The 18,959-nt window shown below is 37.6% G+C and overlaps 2 protein-coding genes across 6 annotated transcripts in view; one reads left to right on the top strand and one right to left on the bottom strand.

The window, feature by feature from the left end:
• Nucleotides 1–12,565, bottom strand: part of KLHL28 (kelch like family member 28) — a 42,822-nt gene extending 30,257 nt beyond the window's left edge. Inside the window, exon 1 of one of the 3 annotated variants that reach the window (XM_036111481.2) lies at nucleotides 12,288–12,565. The gene's annotated coding sequence lies outside the window, so the exon portion shown is untranslated. Of the gene's footprint in view, nucleotides 1–12,113 lie in introns of all 3 variants that reach the window. The other 2 variants (XM_036111482.2, XM_036111483.2) reach the window with 2 other exon arrangements.
• A 94-nt stretch (nucleotides 12,566–12,659) lies between these two features.
• Nucleotides 12,660–18,959, top strand: part of TOGARAM1 (TOG array regulator of axonemal microtubules 1) — a 79,736-nt gene continuing 73,436 nt past the window's right edge. For all 3 annotated transcript variants that reach the window (XM_078053625.1, XM_078053627.1, XM_078053626.1), the window contains exon 1: nucleotides 12,660–14,905. In XM_078053625.1, coding sequence (XP_077909751.1) covers nucleotides 12,863–14,905 — 2,043 coding nt within the window. In that variant the 5' untranslated portion in view covers nucleotides 12,660–12,862. The remainder of the gene's footprint in view (nucleotides 14,906–18,959) is intronic.

Genomic DNA, 18,959 nt, shown 5'->3' on the forward strand with positions numbered 1-18,959 from the left:
TATAGCAATACAAGCCTTTTTCAAGAAACAAGAAAGGTCTCAAACATACAACCTAACTTTATACCTAAAGGAGCTGGAGAAAGAACAACAAATAAAGCCTAAACCCTGCAGGAGAAGAGAAATAATAAAGATTAGAGCAAAAGTCAATGAAATAGAAACCAAAAGAACAGTAGAACAGATCAATGAAAGTGGGAGCTGGTTCTCTGAAAGAATTAATAAGACTGATAAACCCCTGGCCAGACTTATCAAAAAGAAAAGAGTAAGGACCCAAATAAATAAAATCATGAATGAAAGAGGAGAGATCACAACCAACACAGAAGAAATACAATTATAAGAACATATTATGAGCAACTATATGCCAACAAATTAGGCAATCTGGAAGAAATGGATGCATTCCTAGAGATGTATAAACTACCAACACTTAACCAGGAAGAAATAGAAAACCTGAACAGATCATAACCCGCAAGGAAATCGAAGCAGTAATCAAAAATTCCCCAACAAATAAGAGCTCAGGACCACATGGCTTCCCGGGGGAATTCTACCAAACATTTAAAGAAGAATTAATACCTATTCTTCTGACACTGTTTCAAAAAATCAAAATGGAAGGAAAACTTCCAAACTCTATGAGGCCAGCATTACCTTGATCCCAAAACCAGACAAAGACCCCACCAAAAAGGAGAATTACAGACCAATATCCCTGATGAAAATGGATGCAAAAATTCTCATCAAAATACTAGCCAATAGGATCCAACAGTACGTTAAGAGGATTATTCACCATGATCAAGTGGGATTTATTCCTGGGCTGCAAGGTTGGTTCAACATCCACAAATCAATCAATGTGATACACTACATAAATAAAAGAGAGGACAAGAACTATATAATCCTTTCAATAGACTCAGAAAAAACATTTGACAAGGTACAGCATCCTTTCTTGATTAAAATTCTTCAGAGCGTAGGGATAGAGGGTACATACCTCAATATCATAAAAGCCGTCTATGAAAAACCCACAGCGAGTATGCCTCTCAATGGGGAAAAACTGAGAGCTTTTCCCCTAAGGTCAGGAACAAGGCAGGGACGTCCACTATCACCACTGCTATTCAACATAGTACTAGAAGTCCTAGCCTCAGCAATCAGAAAACAGAAAGAAATAAAAGGCATCCGAAGTGGCAAAGAAGTCAAACTTTCACTCTGCAGATGACATGATACTTTATGTGGAAAACCCAAAAGACTCCACCCCAAAATTGCTACAACTCATACAGGAATTCAGCAGAGTGGCAGGATATAAAATCAATGCACAGAAATCGGTTGCATTTCTCTACATCAACAATGAGCCAGAAGAAAGAAAAATTAAGGAGTCGATCCCATTTACAATTGCACCCAAAACAATAAGATACCTAGGGATAAATCTAACCAAAGAGGCAAAGGATCTGTACTCAGAAAACTATAGGATACTCATGAAAGAAATTGAGGAAGACACAAAGAAATGGAAAAACGTTCCATTCTCAAGGACTGGAAGAACAAATACTGTTAAAATGTCTATGCTACCTAGTGCAATCTACAGATTCAATGCAATCCCTATCAAAATACCATCAACTTTTTTCACAGAACTGGAACAAATAATCCTAAAATTTGTATGGAACCAGAAAAGACCCCGAATAGCCAAAGTAATTTTGAAAAAGAAAACCAAAACTGGTGGCATCACAATTCCGGACTTCAAGCTCTATTACAAAGCTGTAATCATCAAGACAGTATGGTACTGGCACAAAAACAGACACATAGATTAGTGGAACAAAATAGAGAACCCAGAAATGGACCCTCAACACTATGGTCAACTATCTTCAACAAAGCAGGAAAGAATATCTAATGGAAAAAAGCCTCTTCAACAAATGGTGTTAGGAAAATTGGACAGCCACATGCAGATGATTGAAACTGGACCATTTCCTTAAACCATACACAAAAATAGAGTCAAAATGGATGAAAGACCTAAATGTGAGATAGGAATCCATCAAAATCCTAGAGAAGAACACAGGCAGCAACCTCTCTTCGACCTCAGCCGCAGCAACTTCTTGCTAGACACATCTCCAAAGGCAAGGGAAACAAAGGCAAAAATGAACTATTGGGACTTCATCAAAATAAAAAGCTTTTGCACAGCAAAGGAAACAGTCAACAAAACCAAAAGGCAATGGACAGAATGGGAGAAGACATTTGCAAATGACATATCACATAAAGGGCTAGTATCCAAAATCTATAAAGAACTTATCAAACTGAACACCCAAAGAATAATCCAATCAAGAAATGAACAGAAGACATGAACAGACATTTCTGCAAAGAAGACATCCAAATGGCCAAGAAACACATGAAAAAGTGCTCAACAGCACTCGGCATCAGGGAAGTACAAATCAAAAGCACAATGAGATACCATCTCACACCAGTCAGAACGGCTAAAATTAACAAGTCAGGAAATGACAGATGTTGGTGAGGATGCGGAGAAAGGGGAACCCTCCTACACTGTTGGTGGGAATGCAAGCTGGTGCAGCCACTCTGGAAAACAGTATGGAGGTTCCTCAAAAAGTTGAAAATAGAGCTACCCTATGTCCCAGCAATTGCACTACTGGGTATTTACCCCGAAGATACAAATGTAGTGATCTGAAGGCGTACCTGCACCCCAATGTTTACAGCAGCATTGTCCACAATAGCCAAACTATGGAAAGAGCCCAGATGTTCATCGGCAGATGAATGGATAAAGATGTGGTACACACACACACACACACACACAGACACACACAATGGAATATGATGCAGCCATCATAAAATGAAATCTTGCCATTTGCAACGACATGGATGGAACTAGAGGGTATTACGCTAAGTGAAACAAAGCAGAGAAAGAGAATTATCATATGTTCTTATTGATATGTGGAATGTAATAAACAAGGCAGAGGATCATAGGGGAAGACAGGAAAAAATGAAACAAGACGAAACCAGAGAGGGAGACAAACCATAAGAGCCTCTTAATCATAGGGGAGAAGCTGAGGGTTGCTGGAGGGCAGGGGGAGTGGAGAGATGGGAGTAACTGGGTGATGGACATTGGGGAGGGTATGTATTATAATGAGCACTGGGTATTATATAAGACTGATGAATTACAGACCTGTACCCCTGAAACAAATAGATTATATGTTAATTAACTGAATTTAAATAAATATAAAAAAAGAAATATTGAGAATAAAGTTTAAGTAAAGAGATAATACTTTTAATGCTTAACCAAAACAACTCAAACTAAAAACTTTAAAAGGGCAGGGTAAAAATAGGGAACTTAAAATGAATTACACTGGAGGTCTGTCATAACATCATTCTTAAAATTTTTAATTTGACCCCTTTCCTCTCTGAAGAAATCTGACTTAAGAGAAATTCACAAAGCTTTAACTTTTTTTAGAAGTTTACAACAATGGTTCTCAAAATATGATCCTTGTACCATCAGCATCAACATCACCTGGGATCTGCTAGCAACGCAAATTCTTGAGCCCAGCCACACATCTAAGAAATCAGAAACTACACAGACAGGAAGGGGCAGCAATATGTTTTTTAAGCCCTCCAGGCAATTGATATGCCATGCTAATGTTTGAGAACCAGTTAAAATATTGCCAGCACAAGTGTAACTGCTAAAAAATTATCCTACGTCATACCGTTAACTCCTTCAAAATTACGAATTACAACTGTGAGTATATTTGGTTCAGCTATTTACCTTTAAATAGCTAAAAATAACTCAAAGAAGCAATAACTGGTAATTTTTAAAACCTCACTTTTGAAAGTTTACATTGACAATTTCATCTCAGTAACAGCCTTGTGCAGAAGGAAAAGTAAGTATCATGGAAAACAGGAAAGAAAAGTAAGCAAAAGTATGAATTTTAGAACCAGAGAGATTTGAGTTCAAGTCTACATTTGACTAGTTAATAGCTATATACTTTGGGTAAATCATTTATCCTTGACTTGAACTTTGTCATTTTTGGAAAATTTGTTGTTGTGGATTAAACAGAATGTTTGGTTTGGAGAAACAGACCAATGGAGAAGAATTAAAATACCGAAACAGATCATTTAGCATATGCAAATTTAGCTTATGATAAAGGCAGTATCTCAAAATCAGTGAGGAAAACAGGGCTTTTAAATAAATATGTTAGAATAACTAAATAGCCTTATAAAAAATAGATAAAATTAGACCCCTTTCACAAATCTACACCAGGATAAATTCTTAATGCATCAGAGGTATAAATGTAAAAAAATGAAATCATACAACATATTTTATTAAAATAACAGGATGAATTCCTCTGTAACCAAGATTAGAAATAATTTCTTAACTATGATACAAAACCCAGAAGCATAAGTGAAAAGACAGATCAAGTTGATTACCTTACAAAGCTTTGACTAGCTACAATACTTTGACTAAAGAAATCATAAGCAAAGGAGAAATATGAGACTGAGAAAAGTATCTGCAACATATGTAAAATACATATTAGAGTATGTATAACATTTCTAAAATACTCTAGCCCTATGGGAAATATAGGCTAAAAAAATGAACAGCTAGATAAAAAATGCAAATGGTTCTTAACTATACGAAAAATCACTCAACTTCACTTATGATCAAATAGATTAAAACAAGTTAATAGTTCTTTCTTGGCAATACACTCTGTTGGTACTACTGTGAGAAATAGGCACTCTCACACATTGCTGTGCAAATATTAAACGATATAAGAAAGACCTCTGGAGGTAAATCTGGAAAGTCTAGCAAAATAACATCTGCATTTACCCTTTGACCCAACAATCCGACTTCTAAGAATATACTCAAGATATGCAATGGCAAAAAATATACAATGACAACTGCAAAAAGCTAATAATTGCAAGTCTATTTGTAAAAGCAAAGTAATAATTCATTATGCTTATTTTCATGCTTGAGAGACTAAGATGTAACTGACCAAGAATTTTAAAACAACTCTAATGTCCACCAACAAAAGAAAGGAAAAAACTCTGAAAAAAACTATGACATACCATAAAATGGAGTGGTATGCAGCTGTGGAAAAAGAATGAGGAATCTCTGTACATACAGCTCTAGAGGGATCTCCCTGATCCAAGCAAGGAAGAGAAATATGTGTATAGTATGTTACCATGTATCCAAGGGGAAGTTACAAGTATACAGGTTCACTTATATTAAAAAACAAAGGAAATATTAAATATTTTTTAAAAGGGTATCTACAGAAGGAGGGAGGGCACGGAGTAGAGGGGATAGATAGAAGCTAGACATCACAAATATATCCCATTTTATAGATTTGTCTGTGGAATCAGGAAAGTATTTTACATAATTATAAAACAAAATTAAATCTTAAAAACACAATCCACAAGAAACTTGAAAATAAAAGGAAGCAAAGGAACCCAATGTTTATCTAATTAGTGGCTTAACCATACCATTCCAAATAACTTTAAAACAGTAATTTGATGGTCTGCTACTAGTGGGATATGCCCTAAAACAAAACAAAAAAAACCTTATGCTATTTTCAGTAATCACATTATTGGTAAAAATCTTATTTGTATTCTGAAACTGTTATGTGTGCACTGTAAACTGTTATGTGTGCATTGCATAATTACTTGGCATTTCTAATATCATCCTCCCTAGGGTCACTGTGATCTGTAATTCTCAGTAGGGGAGAAAAGAGATAAAGATGTAAGACTAAGATATTAAATATAAACCTTGTACTCTGATTTTGAATAAAAAGTATAAGAGGGAATAAATCTATATACAGAAACATTAATTATATGTACTAGTATATACTTTATGTATATAACAGAAAATACATATGAGATATACAAATGTATAAAAATATATACATTATTTTAAGGAAAAAGTTAATTACATTTACTGAAAAGGGCTAGGAACTACGACCAACCCAGTAGCAAGGAGCACTTCTACCATCCAGATGTGGTCCCTAAATATCATTCCCCCTCAAGGGACCAGAACTCCTTGTACAAATGGCTGATTCAAGGCTTGGGCACAAAATATCAAGATAAATTTGGAATTTTTACATACTAGATAGCAAGAAAGCTATGAGTGACAACTAAGGTTATAAAAAACAGGAGCCAAGCTGAATAGGCTATCACTAGTTAAAGATGGGACAAAGTGAATATCAATAACTGCAACTGATTAAGACATATCAGATATGCTTAAATCCATGAGTCCAGGGACACCTGGGTGGCTCAGTCAGTTAAGTGTCTGCCTTTGGCTCAGGGCATGATCCCAGGGTCCTGGGATGGAGTCCTGCATCGGGTTCCTTGCACAGCAGGGAGCCTGCTTTTCCCTCTGCCTGCCTGCTGCTCCCCCTGCTTGTGCTCTCTTTCTCCAACAAATAAATAAATAAAATCTTAAAAACAAATAAATAAATAAATCCATGAGTCCATAATGATAATACAATTATCACAATTTAAAGAAAGTCCTAATTCATCACCACTGGAGGATGCTAATAAACCAATTTATTATTTGATACCTAGTAAATAAAGGGAAAGAATCGATCATTTATTACGTCTTTCTGATACTAACTGTGCCACTGGGGTACGAAATACATGAGGAGAAGTTTCTTTTCATAAAAGTACTCCAGTTAATAAAGAAGGGATGATAAAGTGTCACCATTTCACAATCTTAATGAATAAATGTAGGTATTGATCAAAAGTATTGATTATGAAGGGCTACTAATATCACAAAAAGAGAGACAACCAGACATCAGGACCTTTTGATAGAAGACCATAACATCAACTATGGATATTCTTGAACTCCCAGCCCCCCAAACACCAAAATCAAACATGCAGTCAACAATCTAGATCCAACTATTAATTTACAAGAAATACAGAGAACAGAAGAAGCATGTTAAACTGTAACAGAAGGATGCAATCAGCAAAAATATCCTGACTGTGAGAAACATTATGGAATAACCTAGATGCTTGCACAAATAAACCGAAAGAAATTAAAAGAAAGAGAATGGACATACAGATCAAAATAAAGTTGAAAGACATATCAAACAAACATAACTTGTGACTGTGTAAGTGTGTGTGCATGTGTGCGGACATATGCACACACACCCAGACACATACATTTAGGAGACAACTGGAAATTTGTAAACTAACTAGATTATTCATTATATTAACTAATCACCATTGCTGAAAAAATGATACTGTAGTTATGTTTTTAGGAGTTTTTATCTTTTACATACTAAAATATTTGTAGGTAAAATAATATGATATCAGGGGTTTGCTTAAAATAATATGGGATGAGGGGCACTTGGGTGGCTCAGTCAGTTAAGTGTCCGACTCTTGATTTCAGCTCAGGACATGATCTCAGGGTTGTGAGATTAAGCCCCGTGTTGGGCTCCACTCTCAGTGAGGAGTCTGCTTGAGATTCTCTCTCTCTCTTTCCCTTTCCCTGTACCCCCCCAACACGCATAAGCACGTTCTAAATAAATAAATAAATAAATAAATAAATAAATAAATAAAATATTTTAAAAAATAATATGGGATGAGTAAGTGGAGATGTAGATGATGTCATGAGTTGCTAACTGTTGAAGCTGGGTGACAGGTATGTGAGGGTTTATGATATTATTGTTTTTGCATGTTTTTGCAATTTTGCACAGAAAAAAAAAGAATGTATATATAGGGCACTAAACTTGGCATAAGAATTAGAGATGAAGAATCTTAAGTTCAGAGAGTTTAAATGAATTAACAAAGATCATACAAGTAGTAAGAGATGTTACTGGGAATATAATGTTTTCTTAATCTTAGAACAATGTTCTGTATACATTACATTAAAAAAATTTCAATGCTGAACAGTACAGACCTGTAAAAAATATTTACTGAACCAATTTATAATTGTTGCCACTCCTGAGAAAATTATTCTATAAAGAGTTACTTGGAAGACCTTTGACTAACAAAATAGGCCAGTTACTGTTCTAAGCTTTGTACATGTATTAACTCCTTTCATCCTCAGAATAACACCATGAGATAGGTATTGTTGTTGTTATTATTATTCTTATTTTATAAAGTAATCTGAGGCACAGAGAAATTAGGCCCAGGCAAGATTTAAACCTTGAAATGCTGTCTCCAGAGTTCTTTATGTTATAAAGCTTCACTTATAAATTCATAATTTCTTAACCTTATTAAAGTTTTAACTCAAACAAGAATCTAAAAATTGCAGGACAGAAACTTAAAAATAGATCACATACAAGTACACACACATATATAAAATATATACACATACTATGTAGATCAGATACAAAAGTATGTTAGGGCTTGAAAATGAAATACAGAGGGATCTATGGAACAATATTCCCTTCTGTTACTTATATAATGGCAGCATTCTTGTTACATAAATATGCACAGTAAAAGACAATATTAGATAAAATCAAACTTTCCATAGTCTACAGCAGCTTCATAATTTTAGGTGCTGAAACAAAGCTAATAAAGGTCAGGCTCTGAGTTTAGTAACTACTTAATTGACACCTAAGCTACAAAACAGTGGTGCTGAAATCAATTGGGAGGCAATTATCTGCTACAATGAGAGCAAATAAATGGTGATGAGAAATAAGAATTGTTAAAAAAAAAATCCAAACACACTTATACTTTGTTGTAAAAAGTGTGATTTATAAAACTTAGAGTATTTTATCAGATCAGTTCTTTTCTTAAATTTCTTTCCCACAGTTCAACTCTCCTCACAGAAGAATTCAATTAACGATGGCATACTATTTTATCAGTGGGCCTAAGAACAAGTTCGCATATTTTCCTGTTCTCTGAGATTGTCTTTCATTATATCTGGAGAAACAAAAGTAAAATTAGAAGCCCGCTATAATATGAATATTATTATCATGAAGTCAGAAATAATACAAAAGAAAGTCCTCAAAGCCTTTTTTACATCCAGCAAAAGCTATAAGTTACATAATTAATCCGTCCACTGAAAAACTGGTTGCAATGAAAGTGAAATCCTGTGAACTTACACAGATTAGTACCAGAAATGCAACAAAAATTGGATCTTTGTTTAAAATTATAGTTTTGACTCAGAAATGCACAGTGGCTTTGAAACATAAATCTAAATAAATGAAAATGTATCTCTGATATACATCAAGAAAACCTGTTTAATTTCACATATATAAATATAGACTCACAATTTCTTAACCTTATTGATATTTTGGCTCAAGTAAGAAACTAAAAAATTTCAGAACAGAAACCCAAAAAGGAAGATTAAAATATAAATCATTAAATAATATCTAATAAAATAATTAAATAAATATATAATAAAATAGATGAATGATTAATAATGGAAAAATCAAATTTTATCCTATAGTTTCAAAGCTCTTCCCCAACAAAACTGTTCCAAAGCTCTAACTAAGTAGCTACATTGACTAATTTGTTTTACTTTCTCTGTCCAGTTATTTTCCATGGAAACATCCATAACATGTGCCACAGCACAAACCTATATGTAACTTCAAAAAATTGTTGTGAAAATTCAATGAGTCAATATTCATTAAGTATTTACCACCCTGTATGACACACAGTAAACAATCAATAAATGGTAGTCTTATCAAGACCTGTTAATAGCACCTTTCCTTTGCATAGCATTTCTTCATAGTAACTTCTTAAACTATACAAAAGTCTTAATAGTTTACAGAATTCACACTGATTTCCAATATTCCTGGATGTCTGTAAAATTTGACTTAAAACACAGAAAAAACTATGGTGGTTCATCCAGTCAATTAATATCTTACCTCTGACTGTGGAAATAAAAGCTGTTGTCAGGGCAATTGTGTTTGTTAAGTCCAGCTCAAACAATTAATGTATCAGAAATATTCCTATAATCCATTAATGTAACTAAACTTTTTAAAAAGTATTGATATTTTAATTTGTTTTACCTGAATCTGTTATTTTCAATGTATTCTTAATTACAGCTTTTCAACTTTCAAAGGTGTACTATTTTTTTTTTAAGATTTTATTTATTTATTTAATTGACAGAGAGAGAGGCACAGCAAGAGAGGGAACACAAGCAGGGGGAGTGGGAGAGGGAGAAGCAGGCTTCCCGCCGAGCAGGGAGCCCGAAGCGGGGCTTGATCCCAGGATCCTGGGATCAGGACCTGAGCGCAAGGCAGTCGCTTAACCAACTGAACCATCCAGGCACCCCTCAAAGGTGTACTATTAAACACATAGTGTATTCTACTATTCTGGAATTTGATTTAAAAATTTTTATCCTATCTCTACTTATGGCTAAATATAAAAGAGTTTTCTAGTCAATATACAATTCCTATAATTCCCTGGATTACTGGAATTCAAGAATAAGTTTTTTAAAATTTGCTTTGTAAAAGAAATAAATAGAATATACATTAAATGAATGAGATATGTCTTCCACAAAATAACCTTAAAAGATAATTAGTAGGATACATGATGTTGATAAGGTCCCATTTCCTAAATAACCACCATGGAGGATAATGCATCTAACAAGTCTTTATCAAAGAAATTAAATGTAACAGATACAAAATAAATTGCAATCTTTAACATAGTGATCTACGGAGCCGAGAAAAGGGGTCAAAATGAAGACTCATTTTGCTTTGTTCTAAGAGAAAGGTTGGCTTAAGTATCCACAACCCTTGAAAAGTATTCTCTATGGAGAAAAGGAGTAATTCTTACGCTTCTACTGTAACTTTGATGATGATATATCATTCAAGACTTTCCAAGTTCCTTTTCTTTGATTTCATGATTACCACACAACCTCCACTTCCCAAGTTCTTCACTACAGCAAAGAGTGCACTGGATTTTTCAACCTGAAAATTCTGATCACTCTAAAGGGTTATCTTCTATTCCAACATAAACTGGCATTCTAATATGTACATTCTAATGTGTACCTCATTCTCTTACTTTTGTTTAGTTTGAGTTGGGTTCCTGAAGCCTGAGTATATATGAGTAAAAATATAAATATGAGTTTCTTACACTGGAAATATGAGAACCAGACAGACATTCCTTTTTACTAATGACTGCTACAATAACCTCTTGGTTTTCACCCCCCGCCCCTAACACTATCCCTAAAATTTTTTAAAAGTGAAAAAAAAAAGGGGGGGTCTACCGAAATAAAGTTAAACCAAATTAGGCAGATTCATTTAAACACCAAAATGACTAATTAAAATCAAAACAACAACCTAGAACTGAAACCAAAATATAAGGATGTTTACACAAGCCTCATTTACATTTACTCTGTTTCCGAAAGACAAAAAAGAAACCTATGATACTCAAATTGTGCTTTAAGACAACGAACAGAAATTATGTTTGAACTTGCATTACCCAGCAACATTATTTATAAAGTGGTTTGGCATATGTAACTCAATTATCCTAAGACTTCACTTGCATTTAAACTGCATGAATTGGAGATTTCAAATAATAACTCTGCCTTTTCTCAGTGGGTCATTCAAAGTAATTAATTGTGTATTCCTTCAAAAAATACCCCTTCCACACTTCAAAAAATTCAGCCTCACACCAGACACTCCAGCTCTTCAATTGTGTCCGCTTAAGTTTCATTTACAAAAAGGAGAGGACGCTCACCAATTCACACTTCGCCTAAAACAAAGAAACGTCCATTATTAGCCCTAAATATACAGGGCAGAATTCTCTTAGGTCCATGATGCCAAGAACTTCAACCGCAAGTGAAATTGTCTTTGCAACCTCGGTTTCCAGGAGACTGAAAGGCTGCAGAGACGCGCAAGGATCCTGCAGGGAGGTTGGGATGGCAAAGCGTGAGGGAGGAGGGACGGAGTAAGTCTCAGAGAGGAACTGCATTAGGAGACTTTGAGAACGTATAAGGGAGAGGTGGTGAGATACAGGGAAAAACAGATTACGTTTTCAAAGATAATTTAAAGTGATGAAAGTAAGGAAAGATGAAAGAAAATCACTGGAGGGTAAGCGAAGTAGGAAAAGGGAAGGGGGGGGGAGGCGGAGAGTGTAAGGGCCCCAAAGACCAGAATTTGAAAAAAAGTACGCGAGCTATGAGCTTGGCCTTGGTCCGAATCTCCAGTCAGGGTGCGCGGACCGCAGGAGGAAAGGATCGCACTTACTCAGGGCTGTAGAAAGCAACGCATTTACAACGGTAACAAACGCTGCATAAGAAGATGTCGCCTCTCTCCCTGCTAGCTCCCGTTCATTTCTTTACCTCTTACTGCAGCACCAGCGTCACTCCGGCAAAACTCTGCCAAAGCCTGCGCCGCAGGAGGACAGCAAAAGGAAAATACCTGAGTCCCAGGAATCACGCCGGCAACGACAGGAGGAGGAGTCGTGGACCACTGGAGTCAGGGCAGGATCCTCACTCGTCTCCAGTCAAACCCCAATCCTTTCGGGTGGGGCGGAGATCTTCCGCTCGGAGCGGAAACGTCACTTCCGCCTAGTGCCTTCACCCTTCTTTGACTTCTCTGCTCTAGATACGTTCTCTACTTTGGTAACGTTCTCACTTCCTTTTCAGGGAACCTGCGGCCTATTCGTAACACTTGACGTGGACTACATGACCCAGCATTCACCACGACAGGTTGATTTCCGGGTCAAGAGGTCCGCTCTGGGTAGATCACCATGGAAGCCATCGGTTTGGTCACGTGGTGCCCCTGGTTACGCCCGGTGGCTGCTGTGGGGTCTGCGGCTCTGGCAGGAGCCATTTTGCCGAAGGCAGCCTGCCGGGGGCGACTTGGCAGCTAACTGAAGCTGTTCCTTTTCTTCCTCTGCAGCTTGGGGCTTGGAGAGGAACTGGAAGGCTGGGCTCCATCGAGTCCTTCAGAGACGATGGTTTCCTCCAGCCTCTGCCACCTGACGACCCTCCATGGCGGCTGTGCCCTCTGCGCTGCGCCTCCTGCCGCAACTTCCAGCCCTCTGTGCCTATCGCCTCCAGAGCTGCAATCGTCCTTCCGCCGCAGAGACTGATGATAATCGAGGTGGGGGCACCATGAGAGGCGAGAAAAACTATTGCCGTGGAGCTGCCGGAGACCACAGTTCCTGCCCGCCGATACCTTCGCCTCTGGCCTCGACCCTCATGATGCCCGCGGAGGCAATCACAAGTAGTTGGTCTGGGTCTGGAGGTGGTTTGTCAGGGGGAGATGAAGAGGAGACTCGGCTTCTTCAACTCCTCCGGACCGCGCCGGATCCTTCCGAGGCCTTCCAGGCTTTGCAGGCTGCTTTGCCGCGGCGGGGCGGTCGACTCGGCTTCCCCCGACGGAAGGAAGCATTGTATCGGGCCCTGGGCCGAGTGCTTGTGGAAGGAGGGAGCGATGAGAAGCGACTCTGCTTGCAACTCCTCTCGGACGTTCTCCGGGGTCAGGGGGAGGCAGGCCAGCTGGAAGAGGCCTTTAGCTTAGCACTTCTGCCTCAACTAGTTGTCTCCTTACGAGAAGAGAATCCAGCCCTACGGAAAGATGCACTACAGATCCTACATATATGTCTGAAACGTAGTTCTGGACAGGTGCTGAGAACACTTATACAACAAGGACTGGAAAGTACAGATGCCCGGCTTCGAGCTGCCACAGCACTGCTGCTCCCTATCTTGCTTACTCCTGAGGATTTGTTGTTCAGCCTAGATCTCACCGAGGTAATAATATCCCTAGCCAGAAAGCTTGGCGATCAGGAGGTAGAAGAAGAATCTGAGACTGCTTTCTCTGCACTTCAGCAAATTGGGGAACGACTTGGCCAAGAGAGATTTCAGTCCTATATCTCTCGCTTGCCATCTGCCCTGAGGAGACACTACAATCGCCGCCTGGAGTCCCAATTTGGAAGTCAGGTTCCTTATTATTTGGAACTGGAAGCCTCTGGATTTCCTGAAGATCCTCTCCCCTGTGCAGTGACTCTTTCTAACAGCAATCTTAAATTTGGGATTATTCCTCAAGAGCTGCATTCAAGATTGTTAGATCAGGAAGACTATAAGAACCGGACTCAGGCCGTTGAGGAATTAAAACAGGTGATGGGAAGATTTAATCCTAGTTCTACCCCTCATTCCAGTCTTGTCGGTTTCATTAGCTTGCTCTATAATCTGTTAGATGATTCTAACTTCAAAGTGGTTCATGGCACACTTCAGGTCCTGCATTTACTGGTTATTCGCCTTGGAGAGCAGGTACAACAGTTCTTGGGACCAGTTATAGCAGCTTCTGTCAAAGTGTTGGCAGACAACAAATTGGTAATCAAACAAGAATACATGAAAATCTTCCTCAAGCTAATGAAGGAAGTAGGTCCTCAACAGGTGCTTTGTTTACTCCTGGAACATCTCAAACATAAGCATTCCAGAGTGAGAGAGGAGGTAGTGAACATTTGCATCTGCTCCCTCCTGACCTATCCCAGCGAGGATTTTGACTTACCCAAACTGTCTTTTAATCTTGCCCCAGCTCTTATAGATAGCAAACGCAGGGTACGCCAAGCAGCTCTTGAAGCCTTTGCTGTGTTGGCATCGTCCATGGGTTCAGGTAAAACCAGCATCCTTTTCAAAGCTGTGGATACTGTTGAACTGCAAGATAATGGAGATGGAGTGATGAATGCTGTGCAGGCCAGATTGGCTAGAAAAACCCTCCCAAGGTTAACAGAACAGGGATTTGTGGAATATGCAATACTTATGCCATCATCTGCCCAGGGTAGGTCAAGCCATCTGGCACATGGAGCAGATACAGACTGGCTCTTGGCTGGTAACAGAACTCAGAGTGCACACTGTCACTGTGGAGACCACACAAGGGACAGCATGCAAATTTATGGATCTTACAGTCCAACTATCTGTACCCGAAGGGTATTAAGTGCAGGAAAAGGAAAAAATAAATTGCCATGGGAAAATGAGCAGCCTGGAGTCTTGGGAGAAAACCAGACCTCCAATTCCAAGGACATAGAACAGGTATGCATCTTTTCTAATTGCCTTGAATTGAAACTAGAAAGAATTTAAAATGAAAATGGCCTGTAATGTCTTAAGGGTGAGGCTGCTTTAGGATTGTTATGCTTTGTTTTTAATTTGGTTTGAATGGTGATGTGGATATCTATTATAATGGTGCAGATCACGTAGGAACATTTAATAGGCTTACTGCTTGATGGATTTCATTGAATTTGAGGTACAATATCATAGTGACAATACCTGGATTTCATTTTTGGCCTGTCAATTTGGCATATCGGTTATCTCATCCATACAACAAACTCTGAGTATATAGTACATGTCAGATAAAGAGCTAAGTTCTAGTAATGAAGATGAGGCAGGTTCCATGTTTAGGGAGAAGGTCAGACCTGTAAACGGACAGTATCAAATTTGTTAAGGGTTGAATTAGAAATATAGTCTGTGGGAATATGAAAAAAGAAAAAATAATTTCACTAGAAAAGTTTAAAAAGCCTTCTAAGAAGTGTGACATCTGAACTGATATCCCCCCAAAGATTTTATTTTGAAAATTGCAAATCTACAGATGACTTAAAAGAATTGTACAATGAGGGGCGCCTGGGTGGCTCAGTTGTTAAGTGTCTGCCTTCGGCTCAGGTCATGATCCCAGGGTCCTGGGATCGAGCCCCGCATCAGGCTCCCTGCTAGGTGGGGAGCCTGCTTCTCCCTCTCCCACTCCCCCTGCTTGTGTTCCCTCTCTCGCTGTGTCTCTCTCTGTCAAATAAATAAATAAAATCTTTTAAAAAAAAATAAATAAAAAAAAAAAAAAAAAAAAAAAAGAATTGTACAATGAATATCCATCTACTACTACTATATTTACCAGATGTCATCTTGCCATATATGCTTCATATTTACTGAACCATTTGAAGGCAAGTGCAGATATCTTGATATTTCCTTCCTAAGTATTTCCACATTTATCTTCTAAGAATTGCATTTTCCTTTATCACATTATTAACACACCTCAGAAAATCAATAATAATTCAGTAATATCTAATATATAGTCTGTATTTAAATTTCTCCAATTGTCCCTTAAAAAATATTTTATAGTATTTGTTTTACTTTTATCATCCAGGTTCCAATCAAGGTTCATGTAGTTAATATGTCTCTTATCTAGAACAATATGCCTACTTGTTTGTTTCTTTGTTTTTTTTCATGACATTGACTTATTTGAAGAATTTGGGGTAGTTGTTTTGTAGAATTTTCTATATTTCTTAATTTATCTGATTGTTTCTTTTTGATTACATTCAAGATAAACAGTTTTAGCAAAAATCTTACATAGGACATGTTGTGAACTTCACATGATGTCACATTAGGAGACATAATATCAGGTTGTCCCGCTACTGGTGAGCTAAATTTTACCACTTGGTTAAGGTAGTGATAACCAGATCACTCTATTGTAAGGTTTATCTTCCTCTTTATAATTAGCACATGATCTTCAGGCTGATACTTTGAGACCCTATGAATAATCCAACAACCTTTCAACCACTGTCGTTAGCATCCAATAATGATCCTTACCTATTCCATTTATTACATCCAGGGCTGCAAAGAAAGGCTATCTATTATTTTTATTCTTACATTCTATATTTGTTATCTGGCATTCTTTTTTGTTCTGTATTAAATACATCAATATTCCTTTTGATGCTAAAATTGGCTCAAAGTTGACCAGTGGCCGATTCTTATGTCCTTTGAGATGACTCTTTAGTCTTTGAACACTTCCTTACATACAGGATCCCAGGCTTACCTTGTACCTTTTTTGTGCCAGATCTGAAATCAGCCGTTTTTTCAAGAGCACTAAAACTGCTTTTTTAGTTAAGAGTAGAATTTAAAAACCAAAGTCTAGGTATAAATGTCCTCATTGCTATTGTTTACCATTGTGGTTTGGTCCTTTCAGCGGACGGAACCAGGGGGTACCTTTTTTTTTTTTTTTTTAATCATATTGATACTTCCAATTCAAATCCAGCACTACAGGGCTTTTCCTCATCTTCCTTTGGTGTATATATATATATATATATATATGTGTATCTCCCTTCTCCCACAGTAAAACCCTGGTTCCCAGTGTCTGTCATATTCCTATGCTGTATCCTATAATACACAAAAAAATAATTACTACACCAATAGCATAGCAACTAACTACCTACTAAACGTCAAGATTTCTTTGCAGTTCTTTTTCTGCTTAGAATCATCCCACAGAGTTTTATTTTCAAACTCTTCTTAAATTAATTGTTTTCTGGGTGATTATGATTTAAATGGTATGATAAAAGATGAATAGGAGTTTTGCTAAGTGTGGATGGATCCTGGTGAATTTCAGATGGCAGGAATATCTTTATTCACTAGGAGGGGCACCTGGGTGGCTCAGTTGGTTAAGCGTCTGCCTTTGGCTCAGGTCATGATCCTAGTGTCCTGGGACTGAGCCCCACATTGGGCTCCCTGCTCAGCGAGGAGGGGCTCTGTTTTTCCCTCTCCTTCTGCCCCACCCCCTCCACTCATGCTCTCTCTCTCTCAAATAAATAAATAAAATCTTAAAAAAAATAGAGACTGCCTTATGAAAGGACTTAGCAAATTAATAAGAAATGGTGAGTTTCTGCACAGCTGAAACTGGTGGGAGGTAGCAGAAGATGATACTAGATACATAATCTAGTTATATGGTTATTCTTGTGTATTGTAAACATTACCTGGCAGTGAATGGTTTTCTGTGAGCATTGATCTTAACACTGCTTGTTCTGTGTCAAATCTAAAATGTTAGTGTATGATGATTCTGGTGCTAGCCAAAGTACCAAGAATCTGAGATTAAGTGCATTTTTTAAATTCCAGTGTAGACATATGTTGCTTTTAAAAGATGGAACTTAATCCCAGAAATTAAGTTCTACTTTCTTGCTCATAAATGGTTTGTAGAAGAACTACACTGAAATTTATCTTGAGGACAGGGATTAAATATTTAAATGTTTGTAAGTATGCTGTTTTTGAAGTATATATATTTTTATTTTATTTTTTTGAAAGATTTTATTATTTGAGAGAGAGAGAGAGAGAGAGTGAGCATGAGGAGGGGGAGGGGCAGAGAGAGAGGGAGAAGCAGACTCCCCGTTGAACAGGGAGCCCAGGACCCCAGGATCACAACCTAAACCAAAGGCAGATGCTTAACCGACTGAGCCACCCAGGTTCCCCAAAGTATATATATATTTTAATAAACATTTTTTAGAGCAGTTTTAGGTTCGAAGCAAAATTGAAGAGAGAGTACAGAGATTTTCCTTATCCCTTCTGCCCCCATACATGCACAGCCTCTTGGACTGGCACCACAGTGGTACATTTATTGCTGTTGATGTACATTGACATATCATTATCACCCAAAGTCCATAATCCAGTCCCAGTATTCACCGTTGTAGTATCATACGGAATAGTTTCAATGCCCTGAAAATCTGTGCTCTGCCTCTTCATCCCTCCTTCCCTCCCTCTCAGCAACCACTGATCTACTGTCTCTATAGTTTTGCTTTTTCCAGAATGTCATGGCCCCTGGTCTGATTTGTGTTGGCTCTTGCCCAAGTTCTGCTTTAACATTTCCAGTCTACTGTTAATCTGTTATTTCTTTCTTGTCCACATATAGCATTGGTTGGTAACATTAAACAGCAAAGCTTCCAGAAAAACTCATGAATGTTTTCCATTACATACTCCTGGAGCTCATTTTGAAGATAGACTAGTTTGTTTAGAAAGATGATTTTTGTAGTGTTGTGTTAGGAAATAAGTTTACAAGAGGGAAGCAGAGGCTACATTGGAGACCAAAGAATTTAGCTTGTAATTTTGACAGTTATTTGAGACTACAGGGTTGTGGTTTTTTGTTTGTTTTTTGTGTTTTTTTTAAGCCATGTTTTAGGAAAATTCATCACAACAGCAGCAATATATAGGTTGTGTTGTGTTTTGTTTGTTTTGTTTCTTTTTTTTAGAGAAGCCAGAGATGGGAGACTTAGAAGATTAATTAGATTTACACTTATTGGACTACTTGGTGTGAGGTGTTGAGATTTATGAAGATTAGCAG

This window comes from Halichoerus grypus, chromosome 8, assembly GCF_964656455.1.
Source record: "Halichoerus grypus chromosome 8, mHalGry1.hap1.1, whole genome shotgun sequence".
NCBI lineage: Eukaryota > Metazoa > Chordata > Mammalia > Carnivora > Phocidae > Halichoerus > Halichoerus grypus.